At 42.7% G+C, this 24,375-nt stretch overlaps 1 protein-coding gene across 1 annotated transcript in view; it reads right to left on the bottom strand.

Annotated features, from left to right (window-relative positions):
• Positions 1-4,757: 4,757 nt before the first annotated feature.
• LOC135254812 (mineralocorticoid receptor-like) overlaps positions 4,758-24,375 on the bottom strand; it is a 71,060-nt gene continuing 51,442 nt past the window's right edge. Inside the window, exons 4-9 of the mRNA XM_064335334.1 lie at positions 23,856-23,972; positions 20,471-20,788; positions 18,548-18,692; positions 14,942-15,072; positions 6,866-7,023; positions 4,758-5,958 (exon numbers count right to left, since the gene is read on the bottom strand). Of these exons, the coding sequence (XP_064191404.1) occupies positions 5,803-5,958; positions 6,866-7,023; positions 14,942-15,072; positions 18,548-18,692; positions 20,471-20,788; positions 23,856-23,972 (1,025 nt within the window). The 3' untranslated portion in view covers positions 4,758-5,802. The remainder of the gene's footprint in view (positions 5,959-6,865; positions 7,024-14,941; positions 15,073-18,547; positions 18,693-20,470; positions 20,789-23,855; positions 23,973-24,375) is intronic.

Raw genomic sequence — 24,375 nt, 5'->3', positions numbered from 1 at the left:
GAGCTGCGTACACTTCCAGTGTAGTGTTACACATGGTGTTGAAGCCTCTATGAAGGAAATAAGAAATACTGAATAAGAAAATCAAGCTCTATGAGGAAAATAAAGGTGGTACTGTTGTTGCATTTACAGTACAGTACAGAAGAAATACCCAAATGGCCAAATGCAAAACACACTCACGCATGACCAGAAAATTGGAACAAACAGAGGGGGAAAAATGTCTCAAAATTGAAAAATCATTTGCTTCGCGAGTTGTTTTCGCTGCTGTGGAGACCTAGTTTTGTCAGAAAAGACGTATTTCCTTTTGTCAAACTGATCCAAAGCGCTCATTTTTTGAAAGCGAATAAGCCCTCCATTAGGCTGTAAGTCACAATTTTATCAGGCTCGAATGGCGACCCTTTTCTTTGAATCTGTTGTGTAACTACCTACTGTAATTTCATGTATGATTTCAATATTTTTTTCTGTTTGTTGATGATGGCGTCTTGCCCTGCCCTCTGTTTATGTCCTCTAATAGTTATTCCACCTTGTCACATGCCTCTCATTCCATAGAGACTGGCAGTCTACACGGCAGTTTTCACGCTGACCAAGGCACAAAGGTTCTTTTTACCCTTTTTTGATAGTCATGGCAACCTAATAAAGGCTGTTAAACATTCCAAAAAAGGAGTCCTCTTGGACTCTGTTACTTTCTGACATTTTGACAAAACCTGCTCCCGTCGAGCACCCTTTTCCTGAGCCCTGAAGCAAAGGAGTAACCCCGTGCTTCCGTCTCCAGCTTCCTCTTCAGGGAAGACGGGGAGCGAGGACGGAAGCGTTTTAGCGCGCCGCGGGGCGAGGACAGGTGAGCCAGGCCGGAGGGACGTGAGCAGCAGTGGCGGGGTCGGGCTGATCCCGCGGAGTCTCTTCTCGGGGGCCCCGCGGCGCAGCCTGAGCTCACTGGAGCCTTGCGCGAGATTAGGAGCGAGGCTTGGAAGAGGGCCGCAGATTTGAGAAAAGAGCAAAAAGCAGAGAGAGAGAGAGAGAGAGCGGTCTGTTCTCCCGTCTGGCATTCTGGAAAATTCTGTGCGCGGTGACTAAAGCTGAGGGTGAACGTCTTTTGGGGGGGGGGGGGGGGTTGTTCAGTGTAGAAATCGTGCCTTCTCTCTCTGTCTCTCTATCTCTCTGTATCTCTCTCTCTCTCCCTCTCTCTCCCTCTACCTCCCCCACTCGCTCTCTCTCTCCCCCCCTCCCTCCTTCCCTCTTTCTTTCCCTCTCCTGGCATCATGGTGCTGTTATTTATGTCTTTGCTTCTACTCACCGCCCCAGTCCTGGTTCTGTTGAGCCTGGAAAGTCCCCTTTGGGCCAAAGCCTCAGTCAGTCTCACTGACCCCCTGTCTCACTCTGCTGTCGGGGCACCACACCACCGAAACAAATCCCAGTGTTGCACTTCCTCACACACTAGATAATCCTGTCCCCCACAAATCTGATCTTCCTGTGCATTCTGTTTCATTCCATAACCTTCAATATATGCAAATATTCAACAAGGTATTTTTTTCTTTTAGAATACAGCTCTTCAGATTTTCCAGCAAATCAAAACAGCATAATTTCATATCATAATTTCAATCAGAGGCAGAAACTCTCTTAAAAACTTTCTTAAGGAAGCTTACAGGGAAGCTTAAGTCATACCTGCAGTCTACTGTGTCTCTACACTCATGTTACGTGGCAGTGTGAAAATTAATCATTTGCTTTTAAAATATAATCATTAAAACATTGGCCTGAGAGTGACCAAGCAGATATTTAATCGATGTCTTTAGATTGTGATACATCAGTGGTACAGCTGTCTATGAAGAATGTTAGTACACCCTGGCTTGTTATGACACATGAATATTCACCTATTTGAATACTTTTGCCCCATAACTGGCTATTAAAATGAACATATAAATATAGGAATGTGTGTTTTCAATTTAACACAGGATACTGTTCAATGAAAGCAGAATGAATTCACCCTGAAGCCCAAAATCACTCCTGTCATGGTCACATGTGTAATACGGTCGTCTGTCCGTCTGTCTCGGTCCGTCAGGCGAGGGAACAGGCGGTCGTGTTTTTCGGGTGTTGTATTTTCTGGGAGCGGGGATGTGTTATTTAGCGGTGGCATATTTAAACGAACACAAAATGTCCGCCGAGCTCTTGGTTCAGAAAGGCTTTGTGCAGAATGCGAGCAGGAGCCTCTGCCTGCCAGCTGCCTTGGCGTCAGAATCCCGCCGAATTGTCTCGGGGTTGGCGGTGCCGGGTAAGGAAGGAAAGTGCATTCGCTACATGATTTATTAGAATCCCCCCGATATTTCTGCAAACACTGTTAGGGCAATATCTGCTTCAAGATATACAGTAAGTTTTGCAGGAATTGTTAAGTTTTTTTTTTTAACTCAGGATGCTCTTGCACTGTAGAGATCAGCAGACACACACCATATTGTTCAAAGCACTGGAATAAAACAACTTTAAAAATGAAGAGGAAGAGTTCAGGCGTGTTAAGGAAACGTGCTCAGGTACTCTGGATTCAGAAACTGGGTAAAATTGCATCAGCTTCAATTTTTTTTCCTTTTACCAAACAGAAGATCACAACATCTCTCTTTCACCCACACGGTAAGCAGTTCGTAATACTTTCATCACACGGAGACAATGCGAGTTGCTTTTATTTTATTCTTATTCTCATGAAGTACTGAGAAATTCAGCTGGAGTTAATAATCATTGAAGTTACCATATTTATTTTATTATACAGAATCCAAGAACTGGTCGGAAAAGGGAGAGGATCAGCTGAATCTCAGCGGAATGCTGTCTTTGTGAAACAAAGTGGCATATTCTTCAGGACAGTCCTGGTGACGCACTGCAGAGAGGATGAACCGATGTCAGGGCAGAACAGGGGGAAGGGGGAAAAAAATGCATTATTTAAGAGTCTACATTCCAATTAAGAAGGGTTGAGTGATGTTCCACGGACAGCCCATGGAGGCTGAACTGACAGGAAGATGAGCTCTTCTGCTTTTTACATTCCCGTAGACTCCTCACAGAGTATTTAAGACTGGCCCATGGCGCCCTTCGCCAAAGCGGCTGCACGGTCACATCTGGTCCTCCGCAGTTCTCGAATTTGATCTTTGATTCGGATCTCTCTGCTTGCAGGCTGGATAACGTCTCGCTGCAGTTCAGTCGAGCTTAGATTCTTTAAAGATCCGTTTGGAATGAGCGTGGAAATCGCTTTCATTGCGGCGAAGGCATCGCGCCTGCCGCAGATGTGTTAACACACCGCGCCGGTGCCTTCTGGGAAAACCGAAAAGCCATTCTGGCAATCTGGAAATGTTGAGACAATCACATTGAAATGAAATTCAGAGTGTACAAAATAATACAAAAAGCCATTCGGCAACATTAACACAAATAAAAGTTACACTAACATTCAGGTAGTTTGGTGTCAGTCTCGATAGTTTGTACATTCATTCTCATTACCCAAACATGCCTGATGGCTTCTGCCACTTCCTGGCTTCACCTTCACAAATTCACCAACTAGCCGGAACATTGGTATTGGTGGGAGACAACGCAAACTGAAGTTATTTTAACAACACAGGTAAAGAGGAAACTCTTATATTACTCAACGTAATGACTCACTGTGGTATTTACAAGATACTGGAAAATGGCAAAACATATCAGTTAAAAAGGCACATGTCCCCTTCACTACACTGTAAACATCTCTTTCTGTGTGCATGCATAAACATTTCACTTTACAAAAAAGATAATTTTTTTTATTTTTATTCAAAGTACTTAAATATTTTTTTCCAGCAAAATAGAATTCTTTCAAAAATACTTTCCCAGTCTCGCTATGAACCACTAACATGTATTCTCATTTATATATATATATATAAAAAGGAAAATGAACAATAAAACCATCTTTACAGCTTATTTCATGTCCTTCACAATTTATACACACGGCAATATACAAAATAACAAGAAACTGAATCCATGAGATGTTAGGGACATGCTAATTTGTATACTGTCATCATTGGGTTTGCTCTCTCACTCGGACCTGGGCCCACAATATAAAGTGGCATAACCCCCCCCATTCCACACACACACCCAATACACACACTCGCATCATTTCTATACATAAACATCACATTAAAGCAATACTAATGTCTCAATAATCACATTTAATTTTCTGTGCAAATCTACTGGTTGGCAGTGGGACCAGTCTAATCCCGTTTTAAAGAAAAGGAAATGTCCTGTAAAAAGAGCTTTCTAAATAAAGCTCTGTATCGACACCCTCCCCCCTCCTCCAACTTCTGAATGAATCAAGATGGCCAAACAGTCTGGGGCTTTCCCATTGATCAGTGGCAGAGCTCCTCTATGACTCTATGGTCAGTGGAGTCAGGAAACATCATAATTATTGTTACTATTTTTTTCTGAATGGGTATAATCATTGGGTGGACACACTGTAACAGTAGTATTCAACCAAATGGACAAAAAACTGTAAAGGAATATTGTTTTGCAACAAAAAATTAATGTAAGATTCTGTTTTACAATATCTTTAAAAGTATTGTTTTAAAAGAGGCCATTTATCTGCATATATCTACAGATGTTAATTCATTAATGTAATGCAACATTACACGTGGAACAAATAATTTTAGGTTCTGCAGGTACTGATAATTTCAGCAAATGCTGAAAACGCAATATATGCACATTTGCTTGTCATATCTGCTTAGCTTTAAGAAACCCAGACTTCTTATAAAATGTTGTCAGAACAGGTTGTTTTTTGTTTTTGTTTTTTTGTTACAAATTTAAGCACTTTTATAAATGTTGCTTTCATTTTCGCTGGAACCTCGGTCTGCGTTTCTGTTTCACAAAGAGCTGATTTTGAATAAATGAGCGGTCGACTCCGCGACTCCAAACAGCTGAAACAAAGAGCTGTAGTAAGTACGCACATGGCATCACAAGAGATGAATCATAGCGCAATGAGACGTCCCATTGTAAGAAATGGACCAGGTTTGAATTTTGTAGTTCAGACAGAGCCGGCGTTTTGCATCTGTTGCTGCTTCTGTTGTCCTAGCTCGTGGTTATGGATGTTTGCGGCGTAGTGCGTTTGCAGCACGCACATTTGTGCATCTCTCGCTGTGAATGTTCTAATTAGAAGACACAGAAACTTTGCTCCCACCTCCCCCGTCCTCTGCTGCTGTCAGAATGTTCCGCTTCTTTTAAAATGATTTGCCTCGTATGGGTACATATTCCTAGGTTTTGCATATCGGTAAAAGCTCGCTTGTTGCACTTCGCTCGTAAATTAAGTGTGTGTGTGTGTGTGTGTGTGTTCCGTAATACTCTTGTAGCCCTTGGGAAATGCTCAGATGTTATTGTTGTTAGCTTTTCATCCTGTATTCTCTTGTTAAAGTGCCACAGACTGCTTCCTATTAAATCATTTCTGAACCACGGACTTTTGAGACTAATGTACTGCAAGAGCCAGCTTCACAATAGCACTTCATACTACAAGGCAGTTTCCAGGGTGACTTAATAGATGAATGTGTGTGTGTGTTTGTGTGTGTGTGTGTGTGTGCGCGCGCATTCATGTGTACGTTCGTGGGTGTGTGTGTGTGTTGTGATTGTTTGCGATTCATAGACCAAACAAACGTATGGCTTTTTATCCACTGAAACGTTTCCATGGTCTTTGGAGTCAGGGGCGCTCTCCTCCCAAATGCTTTTCCCAGTTGGCCGCCGGGGCGCGAGGGAGCCTTTTCCCAAGGCGTGGCCGGTCACCTGGTGTGTCACGTCAGGGTCCTCCTGCTGTGCCGCTCCGCCCCGTCACTGTTTGTGAAAGTAGAGCGTGTGGGTGAGACCCGACTCCACCTTTGGGATTTGATCGCTGATGATCTCCACCAGCATCTCAGGGAACTCCACCTTCAGGGCCTGGGACTCACGGAAGGTGTAGAAGCAGAAATCCAGAAGGTTCCCCACCAGCTGTAAACAAAAGGCACTGCCTTACAGGTCTGACTAAAGCAGCCGAAATGTAATAGCTTCAAGCTCTCTGGCCCTGCCCACTGTTCTGGCCCTGCCCACATCTATGGGGTACTTAAATATTTAAATTAGTGCATGTACTTGCATGCCTTGGACTCAGAGTGGTGTTACAGTACAAGTTCCCTTAATGTGTCCCACCCATACCTCCACCATTGATCCCAACATCTAACCACCATCCCATTTGCTATAAAGATCAAAATCATTTGACTGGCCCAAACAAGTCAGTGATTGCCAGATTGCCAGATGTAACTTCAACCATTCTATGGTTCATGAAACCTCACTGTCCCATCACTAGCTGTATTGTGATGCAAACTGATTATATTGCTTATTCTGAGCCAGAATATATATTATTTATCACTGCACAAAAAATACAACGGTCTAACTAATCATTAAAATAATACAATAAGGAGCTGAGACATCTATGTCATTACTCAGCCTTAAACACTTAAATTTTTTTATTTTTTATTTTTTATTTTTTTGCTTGTGAGAATACTGTAGTAAACGTTTCTGATTTTGGGTCAGGGACCCAGATAATGACTAGATCTGAAAGATCAAATTAAATTTAATTGAATAATTAATCCAAACAATTATGAGTAAAGTCTACTGAAATAATTACAGAGTAGAGGACAAAAACAAGCATTGTAGCTCGCCAGCAGTGAAATTTCATATGGACGGTTTCCTCAAACTAACTTTAAGCCAGAGTTTCCTGATAACTGATATCAGGAAATGCTGGCAGAAGTATTCTGGTTTTTCAAAATATCAATGACAAACTGGGTCTCAGACTGACTCCCAGCTGATGGCTGTCCCCCGTTGACCCTGAGAAAGCTCTCGATGAGGGGGCGTGCCTTACATCGTGCATGGCGTCCATCAGTTTGGTCAGCTGGAAGAACCGGTGCCAGGTCTGGCCCGAGGTGCTCGTGGCCTTCGCCACCGACCGCCGCAGCTCCTTGATGTAGTTCACCCTCATCTCCTCGAACGCCGCCTGGTTCTTCAAACCCTCCTTGGGAACTGCGAAGTCAGGAGCAATATTTCAGCGAGGGACGCCTAAATGGAGCGATCGGCCAGGTAGAGATACACATCTACTCATTAACGCGGCAATAACCGTAAAAACCACACCAAGGTGCGCTGGCACTTTTGCATTTGCATTTACATTCAGGCATTTAGCAGACTCCATTATCCAGAGCAACTTACACCACTGACTTTTTACATTTTTTTATTGCATACCATCTATTTATACTGAAACAATTCCCATTAATTGCCTTGTTCAAGGTGCCCCCTTCTGGGAATCAAACTCTGAATTAAAAACCCAGTTCCCGGTTATACTGCACTCCCACATTTGTCTGGCAACAGTTTGTGTGATTACATCATATATGTGCCTGGAAAAATAGCAGAAAAGGCTGAATGTGTAATCCATATTTTTTCACACAGAGAGTAGTCACTGTATGGAATAGCTTGCCAGGTCATATAGTAGAGGCCGAATCTCTGGGGGTTCTCAAAACCAAGCTTGATATGGTGATAGATACTGTACTATCTAGTTTGTAGGTAACTGACCACTACTGTACACTTTAGTAGCAAGCATGTTCTCTTTATTATGTTATGCTATGTTGTGAAAGTGGTGACTGTGCAAGATCTAAATGAAAGTTGAAGTCCAAGTATGATTTCACATAATTTAAATAAAATCATACAGAATATAACAGTTAGCCAAACTAGACAGATACAGTATATTTAGGCTTGTGACCTACAATTAGTTAAAAAGGTGCTATATGTCAGCTTTCTTCTTATTCCATATTAATACCTATTTGGAGAGAACCATGACTACATTCTACTCATGCTGAGTGGCGCAGATATCCTCCGTTTGAAAATTGTCCTTAGCAGTCATGGATGAACAGTGATATTTTGTTTACAAATCTAAACTCCTTCTACATGTCAAGATGCCACAAGATTGCGCTGCATAATTCATCTCCCTGTCTTTTTAGGATTCGAAAGAACTGCCACCTTCACCACGTAATGTTTTCTTTTTTACAAAACTTTTGTTATCTGGCCAAACACTCATGGGCAGCGGAGATGAGATCTGGTCAGCTGTGCGCTGGGACCTTCGGGACGAGGATCGAAATCAAACGCGTTGAGAAAAGTCGGTGTGGGAAACTCTATGGTCCCTGGCCACATTTAGTTTTTCAGGACAGATAGGGAGAGCTTCCAGAAAAGAACATGGTGTCACGGGCTTTATGGAGAGAGCGTTAAAGCTGAATTCAATTAAGGAGGACGACACCGCGCTCCTCGGGAGGGCCCCTGGAACTCAGGCACCAGGCGCAGTGAAACGGCGGTACGAGACGTCCTGAGGAGAGACCTCAATGCCCCCCCTCCCCCCCCCCCCACCGGGCCCTCTGAGGAGAACGACAGGCATGGACCTCAGCCAAAGTCTGAAATGACGTCCAGCGGCTGAATCATTTGCGAAGAAGCGTGCCCCTGTCTTTATCGGTTTCACCTCCGTAAATTAAGCATGACATCTTTTAGCATTTCGAGCTTAAATGTGTAATGTATGTCTTGATTAATGGCATCGTTGCAAGCTTTTGAGATTTTGTGGGTTGTGAGGATGTGTGTGTGTGGTGGGTGGGGGGTGGGGGGGTTCTGTGGGGGTAATTATAATTATAATAATTATAAAAGATATTCATGTTTACCGCAGAGAAATACAATGTCCACCATGCTATCATCAATGTTCTTCAAATGACAGTATGTATTTAGTACAGAGATGCAGTGACTTTAGTCTCTCACTAGTAAATGGGATGGAGTCAGATCTGCCAGCTGCCTGTTTATCACATCAGTTACAGCTGCTTTTACTCACGGCACCATGCAGTAGTTAAGGGTGGCAGCTGGCCACATCATAAATCTAATTAAACAAGAAATCACAAGCAATAATTGTAACGTGATGGAAACAGTTTTCAACATTCAAATTCAGTTCTTGTCTTTAAAAAAATATAGCTTCTCGTTTAACATTTGTAACTCGGTCATGTGCAAAAAAAGGTAATGGTGAGGTTATTACTGCAGCATTTTGTAAATTAAATATACCATGTGATTTGACCAGAGAATAATTTTCTGAGTAGAGTGGTAGGCTAAAAACTATACACTGGGCTTTCTGATGTTCCAGATTGTGAGGGAGCAGAGCTTTACACACCTGGAATCTAAATGCAAAATCAGGAGGAGTATGACATCACACACAGACCCTAAGGCTCTCATCAGTGCTGCATGCTGAACCATTGAAAAGCAACAGAGGGCTCCTGCAAGGTTATGGTCCCATAACGTCTAAATTGAAACAGTGTTATTCCACCTGTGTCAAGTACACCTGAAGACAGTGAACACCACTGTGCGGACTCCTATATAGTGAAAAGGGTACTGGTGTACAGACTCAGCCTGGCCAACGAGCTGAGTGTAGTACGGTAGAGTAGAGCCAAGTAGCCTGGAGTAATGTACAGCATACTGTACTATGGTTTAAGAGAACAAAACAGATTACTGTAAAGTAGTATAATAAACTGAGTGGAGTATAGTGGAAAAAAGTAAAGTGGAGTGGATCAGAGTACTGTGAAGAAAATTAGAGTAAAGTGGAGAAGAGTGAAGTGGATTGGAAAGGAGAGTAGTAGAGTGGAGTATAGAAATGTGGTCAATTCACACTAAATTAATATAACACCACAGAACTCATTAATTACATACAGGCAGCGGCAGTTGAACTGAAAAACTAATTTAAATTGATCATTGTCTCAACCTGTTGTCCTTGATTAACAAGCGTGCCAACAACCTGGCCAATTTGGCAAGTAACACACAATTTCTTCATATCATGTTTGGGAGGTTAAATGATAAAATCTATTTTAATCACTAAGTACACTTAACGAAAAAGATGACTCTGTTAACTACCGCATTAGCTTTCAGCATAACCAGCTATAACAAAACATATGCTTCAAGATTGTTTAAACTCTGCACATTGCAGATCCATGAATATTCACTGAGCGCGAGTGCAAAGAAGGAAGAGCTGTACTGTACATGTATCCACAGATGATGTTGATAAAATGTGTAAATTTTGCAATTTAATTAAAATAATTTTCTTATTTGCTAAATGCTTAATTCTTACTTGCTAAATGCTTAATTGAGGAGAGCTGGCTAAATTTGATGGTAGAGTACTTTATGAATTTATCATATTGATAATTAAGAAAATTGACTTAAAAAAGGTTGAGAATAATAATCACTTCAGCAGAAAGTTTTCCTCCTCACCAATTTTCAGCTCACCAACTGCCACTGCCTTCAAGTAATGAATAATAAATCAAAAGTTACACTCCACCTATACCAAATCTCAGGCGTGTATTTGTGTCCTGATTTTCATTTATTTATTTATTTGTAATTGAATTTGTTACAGAGCAGACTGAGTCAGACGTGATGTGACGTGTCTTTGCTCCATGATGAACCCTGACATTTCTGTTGTTAGGCTCCACCCCCCACTGACCTACATAGCACTTATTAGACACAGACTGGCACCGTGGAAAGTGGCACCACTATGCCCGGGTAATTGGAGTCATGGGAATGCGTTTCCCTGCAGGTAGCTGAGCGACAGGGGCAGCGTGACGTAGCGGTGCCCAGAAGGACGGCGGTTTGAATCTCTGGTGAGCCACTGGACCCTGTAGAAAGGCACCTGAACTTTTCACCGAATATCCAGCCAAATAAAATAGATAATGCGCATTGTAAAGAGTGTATTTCTAATCACTTACATTGGGGTATATGGTATAACAATAATCAAGACAGTAATAAAAGATATATTTAACCACGTGATTGTCTCTATGTTAACACACATTATACTGTCAATCAGCATGCGCATGTTAAAACTCCTGGTATATGAGTAACTGCCAAGACAAATTCCAGACAGATTCAACTGATGTGGTGATCAGGTTTTTGACTGATGGACTGGCTGGTTTAAATGACAATGACTCTGTCTTTCCTAATTTGTCATATTTCCTGTTTCTATGAAGTGTATTTGTGACAATGTATCTGTAAAAAATGCTATACAAACAAAACTGAATTTGACTTAATTGACCTGACAATGTAGTGTAGTTATTCATGTAAGCATGTTTACCAAGCTACTTGATAAGAAGTCTACACTATCGGATTTGGTTTGCATAATTGTCCTTAAGGCTGGCTTGGTAACTAACCACTCCTTCTTTCAAATGTAATAATATTTAACATGTTTGGTTAATCCAAGATTAGTTGTTCATGTAGCTGAATCATTTTTCAGGACAAAAGCAGAATCACATATAAAATGAGAGAGGCTGGAAGTTGCATACATCAAGATCATTAATTGTTCCTTTCAGCAAAGATGCTCTTCTCATGCCGGAAGGGATAACACAGTTTCTGATTCATATCTTCCCTCACCAAGAACCCTTGCATGACAGCACTTTGCGGCTTGACCCTTCCCATGCCAGTATGTATCTGTTAGCAAACCTGCATTACACCGATGCAGCACGAAGCAGAGCTGACCTTTCCTGACCTCAGCCCCCCCCCCGCACGCCAGAGTGAGCACTCGGCTGCCTCCCAAAGAAATCTCGCCGCCTAATCTCCAGTGCAAGACAGCCAGGCACTCTGTTTAAAAGTGGAGACACTGACACTGCAGGCATTTAATCTGCCCATGAGTGAGAGTGGGCTAATGCAAGGGACTGCCAGTGTCTAAGATCAACAGGACAAGGCTCTTGTGGCAGGAAAAGGATTGCAAGGTCAACACCTCTAAATGAGACCCATTAACACTGCACTGCAAAGTAGTGAAAATAAAATGATAAAAATCATTCAAAAAGTGCCAACCACTCATTTGTTATTCTTGAACATGCACAGTAATACTTCAGGGCAAATTTGCCCTTACTGAAATGGAAAGTGCTGCAAATATATTGCCCTGTGATATTGCAACACTTCACAGTAAATTAACGAATATACTGGACAAACAATTGCCATTTTCAGATATTGAAATAGTTATTTCAAAATAACTACCAGATATACAAATAGTATCATTATTCATTTCTTTAACGGTGCCTGTGTGTGTAGGTGTGAGAGTGGGTGTGTGTATGTGTGTGTGCGTGTACATGTTTGTGTGGATATGCGTGTTTATGTGCGTATGCGTGTGTGTGTGTGTGCGTGTATGTGGGTGTGTGATTGCGTGTGCATGTGCATGTTTATGTGCGTATGCATGTGTGTGTGTGTGTTTGCGTGTGTACATGCATTTGGTTTATTGGAGACCTCCTGGGAATGTGAGGTAGAGCGATGATGGGGACGCCATTCTGCACGTTTTTAAAGATGAGATTCAAATGCTAGGTCCTGAGTCACTAGTGGTAATTATGGCTCATAGCACTCATCAAAAGAGGGGGGTGTTAAAAGGAGCAGAGTCCTGGTCAAACTCCCAATCTGGCCACCTAATCATCCCCTTTAAGTTCATCACCTTTACTGGCTAATAAGTTCCTTGTTTTCCCTCTGTAAATCATCAGGGTAAATGAAATATGACCCGCATGGTTAATGGATAATAAATAAGCTAATACAATGTGTGAAGACAACACACTGAGCTGGAGATGAAAGTGTATTATACAGATTTTCTTACTTCATATAAGGGAAACTAAATTACCTAAAAATAAGGAGAATGTTTGAGGTGAAGAAAAGATATATCCGTACATACAGATAATGAACAGAGAAAAGAGCAGGGGTTTGGCTGCCTTCCCCTTACATTACATCAGGACTGTGGGGTATCGAGAGCAAAGTGCAGGCTCTCACTCTCTGAGCTCCTAAACTCAGGCATTTATAGCTGCGCAGCTCCTTGCTTTGGAGCAGGAGAATGAGACCTCAACAGGTCAATACTTCCAACACAGGCAAGGTCACTCCATAAAGGAGCCAGCTAGGGCAACCTGAAACATTAGCCAAGGTCGCACAGGAATGACAAAAATAGCTTTTGTGCACACACTGACTCGCGCTCACACACACACACACACACACACACACACACACATGCACAGAACACACACAAAGATAAACACAACCATTTTTAATGCAGTTGTTCATCATTCATTCATGTTAACAACTACATTAGTTAATGCCAGTTAATTAATGTGACCTTACGGTAAAGTGTTACCAAAGACTTTCCTTTTACAATTACGCACAAATGTTTAAGTAAAATCCCACTATCCCTTTTGCACAATGGAATCCTGAGCATGCCCAAGGGTGAGGGATGAGGTCACGTATAAAAAGCCCCAAGGCAGAGTTTCTCAGTCAGCAGGGTGTCATCCACTGTATTACTGACTGCTCTGGTCCATTGAGTGCCTGTACCTTTCCCGCATCAGCTACATTAACTGCGCAGTAACCCAGCGCAAACGCAGTGCAGCTCAGTTTGGTGGTTACGACCAGGCATTCCAAATGCGGCGGAAAGAAAAATGGGCGAATAAAGCTTTGTCAAAAAGAAACAATAATTGGCGTCGTGCTGTTCAAGGCCTATCACCTTGCGATTATGAGCACAGCAGTGCAAATTGGCGCCCGCTTGAAGTGTTTTCAAGCGAGTAATTCTGAAATAGAGCTTGTAGTAAAAAGAAAGTGAAACATTTGTCTCAAACTGTGTACATTACTACTTACAGTAGCTGCTCGAAATGGTAATATACATTTCACCAAAGTTTAAACAGGTAACCTTCAAAATATGGAAAATGATTGTGTTCAGAATCATTGTGAGCATTAGCAGTGCATCACGTACATAGGTTGGGATTAAAACTACATTGGACCTCTGACTAACAATTAAAAACAAGCGAGAAAGCAATTATTATTCCACAGTTTGGCATGTTCAACAATCATTAAGACTAAATGAAGCCAAAGTATATGCAAGGAAACAAAATGTAAGACTTGCTTTTAAACGTAGTTAAGGACCAATGTTGATTGAATACAGACCATACACACATACATACATAGGCATGCACACACAATCCCACACATACTTGGAGCATGCTGGGAAAGAGAAACCATGGCCTGATGGCTTTGATAAATATCTCTATAAATCACAGAAGGGATCCAAACAGATTGAGGCACAGGCCACCTCTCCCTTCTCTAAAAATCTCCCACTAAGGCCCATCTCAGAATCCTCTTCCTCTCTTCATTCGGCTTATTTCCTGCGCTACACCAGGTAACAGGCTCTTATGGCTGTTTGCCATCTTACACAAAAAAGTAATCATTCAGAGCTCGCTGATGCTCATTGGTCCAGTCACTCCAATCATCCAATCATTGCATAATCAAAAAACAGGAACACCATTTAGAACAGGATATGTTTTAGGACCTTTCTCACAGTGACATAAAACAGTTCTCAGTACGGTATATAGCACCATGTTCACAACAGTATATTTGTCTCCCTCTTTCCTGTCAAGGCAGTTCCTCAACGTAAGAACAAACTGCTTAAGCCTTTTCATTATTTTTGTTTCCTTCTCTGGGTCATTTGATCCTGTACAGCTGGTGACCATCGAGTGTCTTTATTTTCACAAGCACAAGTATCCACCCCACCACACGAAAACCAGTTATTATTTTCTGAGGGAGGTGTTACCTGCATCCAGGATCACTTCTTCCTCATTGCACATATTAGTGGCAAGGTGTGTCTTGGTCACAAGGATTTGAGAGATATGTTCTCATTCTTGAGTGTGCATGTGTGTGTGTGTGCACTTGAGTGTTTATATACTGCATGTGTATAAGCCTATACAGTACATGTCTGCCTGAATGTGTGTGCGTGTGTGTGTGTGTGTGCATGTGTGTGTCTATCCATGTGTGTGTGTGCATGTGTGCGTGTGTGTGCGTCTATGTGTGTGTGTGTGTGTGTGTGTGTGTGCCTGTGTGTGTGTGCGCGCGCGTGTGTGTGTGTGTGTGTCCACGATACACAGCGTTCACTCACTTGTGCTGAGGAGCAGCAGCACCTTCATGGACAGGAACTCCTCGTAGGTCAGCTGCAGGCGCACAAACTCCTGGCTCACCTGCCTCATGCCCACGCACAGCTCATACATGGCCGACTGCTTCATCCGCTGCCTGCAGGGGCGAGAGAGAGCGGTTAACTCCTTCCCTCAGCAGATTCTGCGTCGTACCTCAAAACTCAAACATCTTAAAGGCAAAGACATAACAGGACAGCAGCGGAGGAGAGTCAGTGGGAAGCTGTGTGTCATATACTGTATATGAAAACCTGTTGAACAGATGCTATGCGGGCAGGGGACTGTTGGATTTGGCCCCGTAGCTTGGGAATCCCCCTCAATAGCAACCACAGATAAATCAAACGCAAGCCTGCTCGGAAAGGCTCAAGCTTACATCTTATGCCACAAACCACATCAGAGCGGATGCTGCAGTGGAAGAGAATCTGACAGTCCACAAGCTTTGTGTCTCACTCTCAGACACACAGTACGCAGACTGTCTCACACTCAGACAGACAGTACGCAGACTGTCTCACACTCAGACAGACAGTATACACACAGTCTCACTCTCAGACACACAGTACACACACAGTCTCACTCTCAGACACACAGTACGCAGACTGTCTCACACTCAGACAGACAGTATACACACAGTCTCACTCTCAGACACACAGTACACAGGCTGTCTCACTCTCAGACACACAGTACACAGACTGTCTCACACTCAGACAGACAGTATACACACAGTCTCACTCTCAGACACAGTGCACAGACTGTCTTACAATCAGGCAGACAGTACACACACAGTCTCACTCTCAGACACACAGTACACAGGCTGTCTCACTCTCAGACACACAGTACGCAGACTGTCTCACACTCAGACAGACAGTACACACACAGTCTCACTCTCAGACACACATTACACAGGCTGTCTCACTCTCAGACACACAGTGCGCAGACTGTCTCACACTCAGACAGACAGTATACACACAGTCTCACTCTCAGACACACAGTACACAGGCTGTCTCACTCTCAGACACACAGTGCGCAGACTGTCTCACTCTCAGACACACAGTACACACACAGTCTCACTCTCAGACACACAGTGCGCAGACTGTCTTACAATCAGGCAGACAGTACACACACAGTCTCACTCTCAGACACACAGTGCACAGACTGTCTCACACTCAGACAGACAGTATACACACAGTCTCACTCTCAGACACACAGTGCGCAGACTGTCTCACAATCAGGCAGACAGTACACACACAGTCTCACTCTCAGACACACAGTACACAGGCTGTCTCACTCTCAGACACACAGTGCGCAGACTGTCTCACAATCAGGCAGACAGTACACACACAGACTCACACTCAGACACACAGTGCGCAGACTGGCTCACTCTCAGACACACAGTGCACACACAGTCTCACTCTCAGACACACAGTGCACACACAGTCTCACTCTCAGACACACAGTGCACACACAGTCTCACTCTCAGACACACAGTGCACACACAGTCTCACTCTCAGACACACAGTGCACACACAGTCTCACTCTCAGACACACGGTGCACAGACTGGCTCACTCTCAGACAGACAGAACACACACAGTCTCACTCTCAGACACACAGTGCACAGACTGGCTCACTCTCAGACAGACAGAACACACACAATCTCACTCTCAGACAGACAGAACACAGACTCACTCTGACGTGCATGCTGTATAGTGCCGCTGATTTACAGTTTCCTCCTGCTCTCTCCTTCTTCTCTTTACAAAGATTTTCCCTTTTCTATTTTAGAAAAAGTGTAAAGCATACTGGTTCTCTTAATTAAAAAAGGTTGGGTGTACCCAAGTCAAAAGACGCACCTGGTCTAATGTATAGTCGTTGAGCACTATGATGGGATATTTGATATTTGATGGGATAAGTGGGGCAGAAAAATCCATCTTTCTGCATCAGTTGCTAGCACCGCATGAGAGGCACAGTTGCAATTTGGATGGAGCTGCATTTTTAGGACAACTGTCATAACTGGAAAAGCACACAGATCAGCCACAAAAATTTGAGCAGCTCACAAACAAGAAACAAAAAAAAAAAAAACATTTAATGACACGATGACCTTAATTACTTAAGGAATTACTGAGAGGCGTGACACCAACCACACAAACAATAAACAAGGATTAAAAACTAAATTTAAAAAGGAGTGTTCAAGTTGTCATTGTCATCTACATTTCCCAGGAGCTACCCATAACCACCAGCATGAAACTTAATTGTTATTCTTTCCTTGTTGTTTTATACAATGCATACTTTACATACAGTGACTCTCTGCCCACTTGTGAGAGCTCAGTGATGACTCTGTGATTGAACATAAGAGCCTGGACCATAAGGATATATGATTAAGCAATGCTAATGAAGCAATGTATCATCAATGGGCGTAGTGGTGGAGCCAACAGGATATAACGGGGCCCCTGGACCCTGGGTTCTAGAGAGTCTTGGGGGCCCCTAGAGGTTGTGTGTGTGTGTGTGTGTGTGTGTGTGTGTGTGCGCATGCACGCAGGAGTCCCTTCTCATATTTTTTTCCCTGCACAAATAATTACAAGGTCCATTCCTGCATAGACAGACGAGAAAAAAGCTATAGCTGGCAGTATGCAATTAACCAAATACAATTACCGAAGCATGAATACTTGATAATTGATAGTACGATTATATACAATTGCATAGAATATTATGCAGTCAATTTAACTCTTGAATACATAGCTATGTTACCAAAATGATATACCAAATGATGAAAATGTCTAAACAGACTTTACATATGATCATCTTAAGCACAAATGAAGGTTTTTATATGAACATATGAGCAGCTTATTAAGAGTTTTCGAAATTGATACCATTCCCTATTCCCAAAATAATAGGGTAATAATAGGGTAAATCTAAATTCCAATGTAAAAACTCACTTTGGGACACTGCCTTGACTCATAATCACCAGACATACATTGCATAAGGCTCCCTTGACCTCACTTAATTAAAAACACGTATTGCATCTGTTGTGTTGCAGTACAGTTAAGTGACCTGCAGGGGCCAGTCTCTTCTTGTTCCCGTCACTTCCTCACGTGCTCAGCACAGACGTACAGTATGGCACGTGTTGGAAAGTGCTTACGCATAACACCGCACAGTGTTGTTGCACACCTCCCCAATGCTCTTCCTCTCCAAATACATTACAGCAGATCACTTGCCATTTCCTCCTCTTTCTGCTTTGATTGCACACACACACGCACATGCACACACGATTGAGGAACAATGCAAATGAGTGTGAGCACTTCCTTCCTTGGAAGAGGGTTCATTCAGGAACAATGAGCCTATTCTGATGATATGATCTTCCTTGTTGAGAAAACAACAATACTGTAAGCTTTACAGTATTCTCACTCAGTCAAAATTCTCCCATCAAAACAGACTGACACAGTGTCATTAACATTACTTTAAACTCAACAAAATTTAACGAATAAATATTGACCTATACCACTCTTCCTGCCCAACTGAGAGGAAATTATGTTTTCCACAAGAGGAAAAATAATCTAAAAAAAGGGTGTGGGTGGGCACTTACTCGTTGAAAACGAGGTCCGGGGCGAAGTAGAGCATCTGTCCATTGGTGTGTTTGTAGGATCTCCAGCTGAGGGCGAAGGATGACAGACACATCCAGGAGTACTGGATCAGGGTGATCTGATCCTCGATGGGTAGACCCCTGAAACCTGGAGGAGGATGGGAAGACGTGAAGGGGGGCGGTGAGAGACGAGCCGAGACTGAGAGGGGGATGGAGACGGTAAGGCGGGAAAGCGTTTGGTGGCATAGCAACATATACACACACGCACACGCACGTGCGCGCGCACACACCAAAACGTGCACACACACACGTACTGGACATCCACACAAACATACACTCACAAAAGTAAACACTCACACAAACACATACACACGCACAAACACACACACACACATGCAAACACACACGCACACATTATTTACACTGGCACATGGCCAGAGGCATTCTAATCTGAGTTTACCCTTTAAAGTTCAAACCGCAGCAGTAAGTCAAAAGGCCATGATTACATCACAGGCTCATCTACTACTCCTGCTCTATCCTTCTGCTTGACTATATCTTAGATACTGTTTCACGTCATACAGTGTTTCATGTGCAGTACATTTGGTCAGGGCAGGGAGGGCTGAGGTGTTTGTGGTAATTTAACAATGTATTTATGCCATTACACCATGGTCAACACAGCATCGATGTGTCATTGCCTTAGTTTAATACTGTACAGCCATGAGAACATTTATTTTGCCCCCTGTCAAAAAACCCTTGCTTTTTGGATAAGACAGATTTTAATAAACACAAGAAGATGGATGAAAACTTACAAAATACCAGAGAAACCATTAAAAATGCTGGAAAGTGAAAGTGACAGGTATTTCCAGGCCTGAATTAAAGCTACAGAGCTATATTAAAGGTACTTCCCCCCAATGTGGGTGAAAAAACTTTTTACACAATCAGCAGTTGAGGCTAAAGAAATTCTTTCAAAATTCATCTGTGTTTAATTTTCTTATCTTTGCTCAGAGCAGACTTGAAATGAATGCAGGCTGATGACATGGTGCTTTTCAAAGTCAGAAACATGTATTCTGGCCCACTGTTTGTCTAATAGCCTATTTATACACCTGAACCAGGCCTGCAACCACTAGAGAAGTATTGAACATAAAAACGTTGGTGAGCTGTCGTAGCATGCAACACATTCTTAACATTATTCTCCACACTTATTATGAGTTCTGAAATCGGGTGTTAACTAGTGATATTACTGTAGTTAAAAGTTAGGTTGAACCCCAACTTGATGGGGGAAAAAAGCAATGAAATTAGCTAAATTCATTTCTTTGATAGCCACCTCATTGCTAGCCACAGTAAATCCATCTGACATGCAGGATCACAGAGTAAAACACTGGCATTCACATGTTGTTACCATGGCAGCTGACATTAGGCCACTTAATATTTTTGATTGCATAGTGTAATTTGTTATGCCTATATTTTCCAATAACTTTCAATATTCATAAATAGATGTTAATATATTTACTAATGGTTTCATTTTTTAATGTGACACAAGTGCTTCTGAATGAATTAACCATTAAGTATGGTTACGCCTTGATATATAATATACATTAAATAGAATTTTATGGTATTTCATGAAGACCTTGGCTAAGGTTTTCAGACAGTACGGCTGTGTCAGAGAGATATTTCATGTGTAGTATGTACATGTGTAGCATGCAGCAGTTCAAGGATGTCAATGAAACATGTGACATCCACTACAGAACATGATGTAATCCCTGGAGAAGCGATACGCATATGACTCATTCCATTGGCTGTGGACCTTGGTCTTCAGCTCAACGGGCCACTCATATCTCTTGCTTTGAGGAGTGGCTGGCTCAAAACACAGCAGACCGACGCCATTACACATACACACGCCACAGCTACACGAATTGACCCGCTGACCTGGAAGTACTTTGGCCCACTTGACCGCCCGGATCATCTGCTTCCCGGCGAGCTGGTTGAGGCTGGAGAGGAGGTGGTCGGTGGTGTCGGGCTGGGTGTTGTCGTAGCCGGCGTACACCACCTCGGGCTCGATGAGCTCCAGGATGCTGCAGATGGACGGGGACAGGTAAGGCGTGACGCCGCCCATGCCGGCCACCAGGGCGCCGCCGGCACTCAGCTCCTTGTCCGACGCCAGGCACATCTGGCCGTCCTTGGCGCTCTGCAGAGAACCGTCATCGCTCAGGACTTTCAGCTTCCCCAGCTTCTTTGATTTCCGAGCTGCAAAGCGGAAGGACACAGATCAGCCAGTCAGCTGAGACCCAACTACCGTATAGCCCATTAAAAATGAAAAGAGGCAAATCTCATTTCAGGACAACTCTACCTCTCAAGAGCCAAAATGGTGATGATAGTGTGTCCAGCCTTTCATCTCATGAAATCAAAATACATTAAGGGGGGGGGGGGGGGAACTCACCACAACCACCACCAATGTAGTAATGGCAATAGAGGTAGAGACCCTTAGGGTGTTGAAGTCCAGGTTTGTTACAGTGCTGGATAATCTCTAGGCTTTAGGTTAATGGTGATGGGGTGTATTGTTTGTTCTGCTCATTATGTACTCTTATGTGTAGAACCCAGGGGGTTGATGCCAGGCTGCCATTTTCACCACAACGCTCAACATTCATTAGTTAAGGTGGAGAGGGAGGGATTATCAAGCTTATCAAGCCAATTATAATGGAGGGTGATCAGATGGGCAGGCTGAAAAAGCCAAGTTGGAAATATAGCCAGGAAACCAAAAAATGGTGCCTCTTACACAACAATGAACCATCACTACATTAAGATCTTGGTTTTCTATTTGATGCAGACGGACGATTATCCCCGACTGGCCTACCAGCATCCAGCAGTAACTTAGCTTTCCCAGTTCACCTCAAACCCTAATCCTAAACCTTCTTAATTTCAACTATCAGACAGGAGGAGCGCATTGGGTGGTATGGCTGCTGCCAAGACAGGCTGAAAATATTTCGTAATTTTACCTTTTTTTACCTTGGATCTAAATTGGAGTAATCTCGTGTAGGTGAGAATCAGTGCTAAAATTAAGTAGTCTAAAAACCATAATGTCAAAACTGATTAAAGTGGATTTCTATTGGGATGGCATGTATGCCATCCCGCCAAGTTATGGCTTGGTGGGGTGGCATACCTATACAGCATCAAGGGCCCAGTCCCACAATCAGTAATTCTTCCCATTGGACATTAAGCTGCATCAACCAATAACAACATCTCATCAAAATAACAAGATCAAAGTAGCAGGACACTCAGATATGCAATGACGGCGAAAGGACATTATTAAAACTTTGTGGTTTCCACCTTGGTTTTTTGTGGAAGCTAGCTTTCTTGCTAACTAATAATTTTAGTTAATTCATTTAAACAATGTCTTCTTCCACAAGGAAATTTCTGTTATTTGACACTTCTGTTATTTGATGTGACATGTAAACTTGGAATGACCACATTCTTTTCAGATGGAGAAGAAATCACCGGGCCAAGTTACATTAAATAATTTAGGAAATATTGGGTAGCATTGCTTTGGTATAGAGCTTGTTTAATTTGTACAAACCAAGATAGCCAATATTGTTTGTTACAACATGGCCTGAATTTAATAGCAATACTTTAAAAGGCAGGCCTAGATTTTGAAAGTTTTAATTAAAGACTTACAGATGGTGCTTTACGTGCGTGAGAAACTAGGCTTTTTTGTACAATGAAAATGTGTTTATGTTGAGATTCCACTTACCTCTCCTTTGAACTGTAAGATTACTTTTTTCAAAAATGTAAATAATGTGCTTATTGAAAATCCTCACAGTATGCTAAATACAGAAAAAAACAGATGTGGAATAAATTCCATTGCCAAATTGGTTTCCTTGGAGACAAATATGCTTAACGTTTCAGTCTTCACAGATTTGTAAAGTGTACGTCTATAGCAATCTACAGTTAAGCCACACATCTCCTTTGAGATTTGAAAAAAATGTTTTTTAAAACATATTTTTAAATATAAAGAGAATGACAAGAAATAACAATAAATTCAATAACTTAAACCTTAAAAATGATATCAACCAATGTTGATCAGACTCAGCGGTGGACTGCAAAATGCTGAGGTAATGGCAGGGTTAGTAACTAACTCCAATAACTGCTCACAAATAAAATTTTTGATTCTTATTGGTGTCTCAACTCGCTACTTGATACCAAGGGCTAGTTACCACTCAGTGTAAACACTGTCTGAAGAGCTCTGTTTTTAGAGGCATAATTGTTTTCCACCCACTGTATGCGAATGCGTTGTTTACTCCAGGGATCAATTTTATTAAATACCCTTGACGATACCCTTCAAATGGAAAAACCAGCGGCAATGAACCAACGTCTTTTTTATCTGCCTGACATCCATTGTTCAGCTGAGCTGAACCGGACGTCAACAGAAACTGGTAGAGCCCGGCAGAAATCGACTGGCACAGACTGAGGAAACTGTAACCTTGGGCACGGCGCACCCTCTGAGTTCCAGCCGCCAGCACTCAGGAGCTGATCAGGTATTCCGCGCAGGTGCGTCTGTCAGCGGGGCTCTCGCGGTCAACCTTCCCAGAGTCCCTCAGCAGAGATTCGACACAAAGCCCGCACTGCCGAGACCGGGATGCAAAGGCACACGCCTACGTGAGGCTTCACCTCTGCCTACTGTACCGTCTCAGGACAGCAAGCTTGCATCCATTACGCAGAAAATGTTGCTTTCATTGCCATCGCTGTTAGCCTCGGTTTTACTGTAACTTTTGTGTTCCACATCTTTGTTTTTGTGTGAATGGTTTCAATTGTACACTGTATTAAAAAAAAAAAATACTTGGGGAGAGGCAATGCCAAAAATAAGGCCAATAGAGTCAAATCCCATTTTGTCAGAGCTGTATGCAATTTTCTTTCTGTGTCTCATTTAGCTGATTTTCCAACAGTGAAAATAGCAGAACTGTGTATCACAACAGAAAGCATCCATTCCATATTCATTCTACAACTGGAGATCATTTTGATTTGGTTTTCACCAGAGGTAGACCTGATAGATCCAAGAACACATTTAAGCTATAGTGCACTGCAGGAGGACCAAAGGACACGCTGGCTTTTGCTTTCACCTTAAAATCAACAAACAAGAAACCAGACCCAAGAAACCAGGTGAAGCAAGCTGACTGTGCGACAGCCACTCTAATGGATCAATTAAGTGCTGAGTAACAACAAATATCTGCACACCCTGCGGCTCTCCAGGGCTAAGGTTGAGGGTATTTACTATTTTTGCCCCCCCTCAGGCAGGCAGTACGTGCGCCCGCTCCCGTACCTCCGAGATTCATCCCGGCCTGGAGACACTTGCGGACTCGACAAGCCGGACAGTTCTTCCTCCGGATTTTGTCAATGATGCAGTCGTTCCTCCCGGCACAAAGGTAGTTGTGCTGACCTGCAAGGAAACAGAAGGACATTCAGCTTTAAAGGAAACAAAGACGGTGGCATGACCCAATGTCCGCAGCGTAACAAAGCTGGAGAGCTGTCAGAATATGGAGGACACTGTACTGTATGAATGCCTATTAGCAACAGGCAACAGGCAATAGCAACTATCGGGGGTAGTGCACAATATTATCAATGGTGCATTTTTTTGAAGGAGTGCGTGGCCTCATGTATGCAGTAAGTGTAATATGAGCACTGGTTTGGCCATTTAAACTGTTCCATCATCTTCTGTTGGTAATTGCAGGCAATGACATCCCCACAGTTTTCATAAACAGAGATTCCATTGTGGTTTAGTATCTGCTGTACTTGCTCCCTTTAAGAAGAAAAGTCCTCCCTTTTCTTAAAGTGGGAGTCTC

Source organism: Anguilla rostrata, chromosome 5 (genome assembly GCF_018555375.3).
Source record: "Anguilla rostrata isolate EN2019 chromosome 5, ASM1855537v3, whole genome shotgun sequence".
NCBI lineage: Eukaryota > Metazoa > Chordata > Actinopteri > Anguilliformes > Anguillidae > Anguilla > Anguilla rostrata.
Note: the sequence above shows the minus strand (reverse complement) of the source record. Positions and strands in the feature narration are given on the sequence as shown.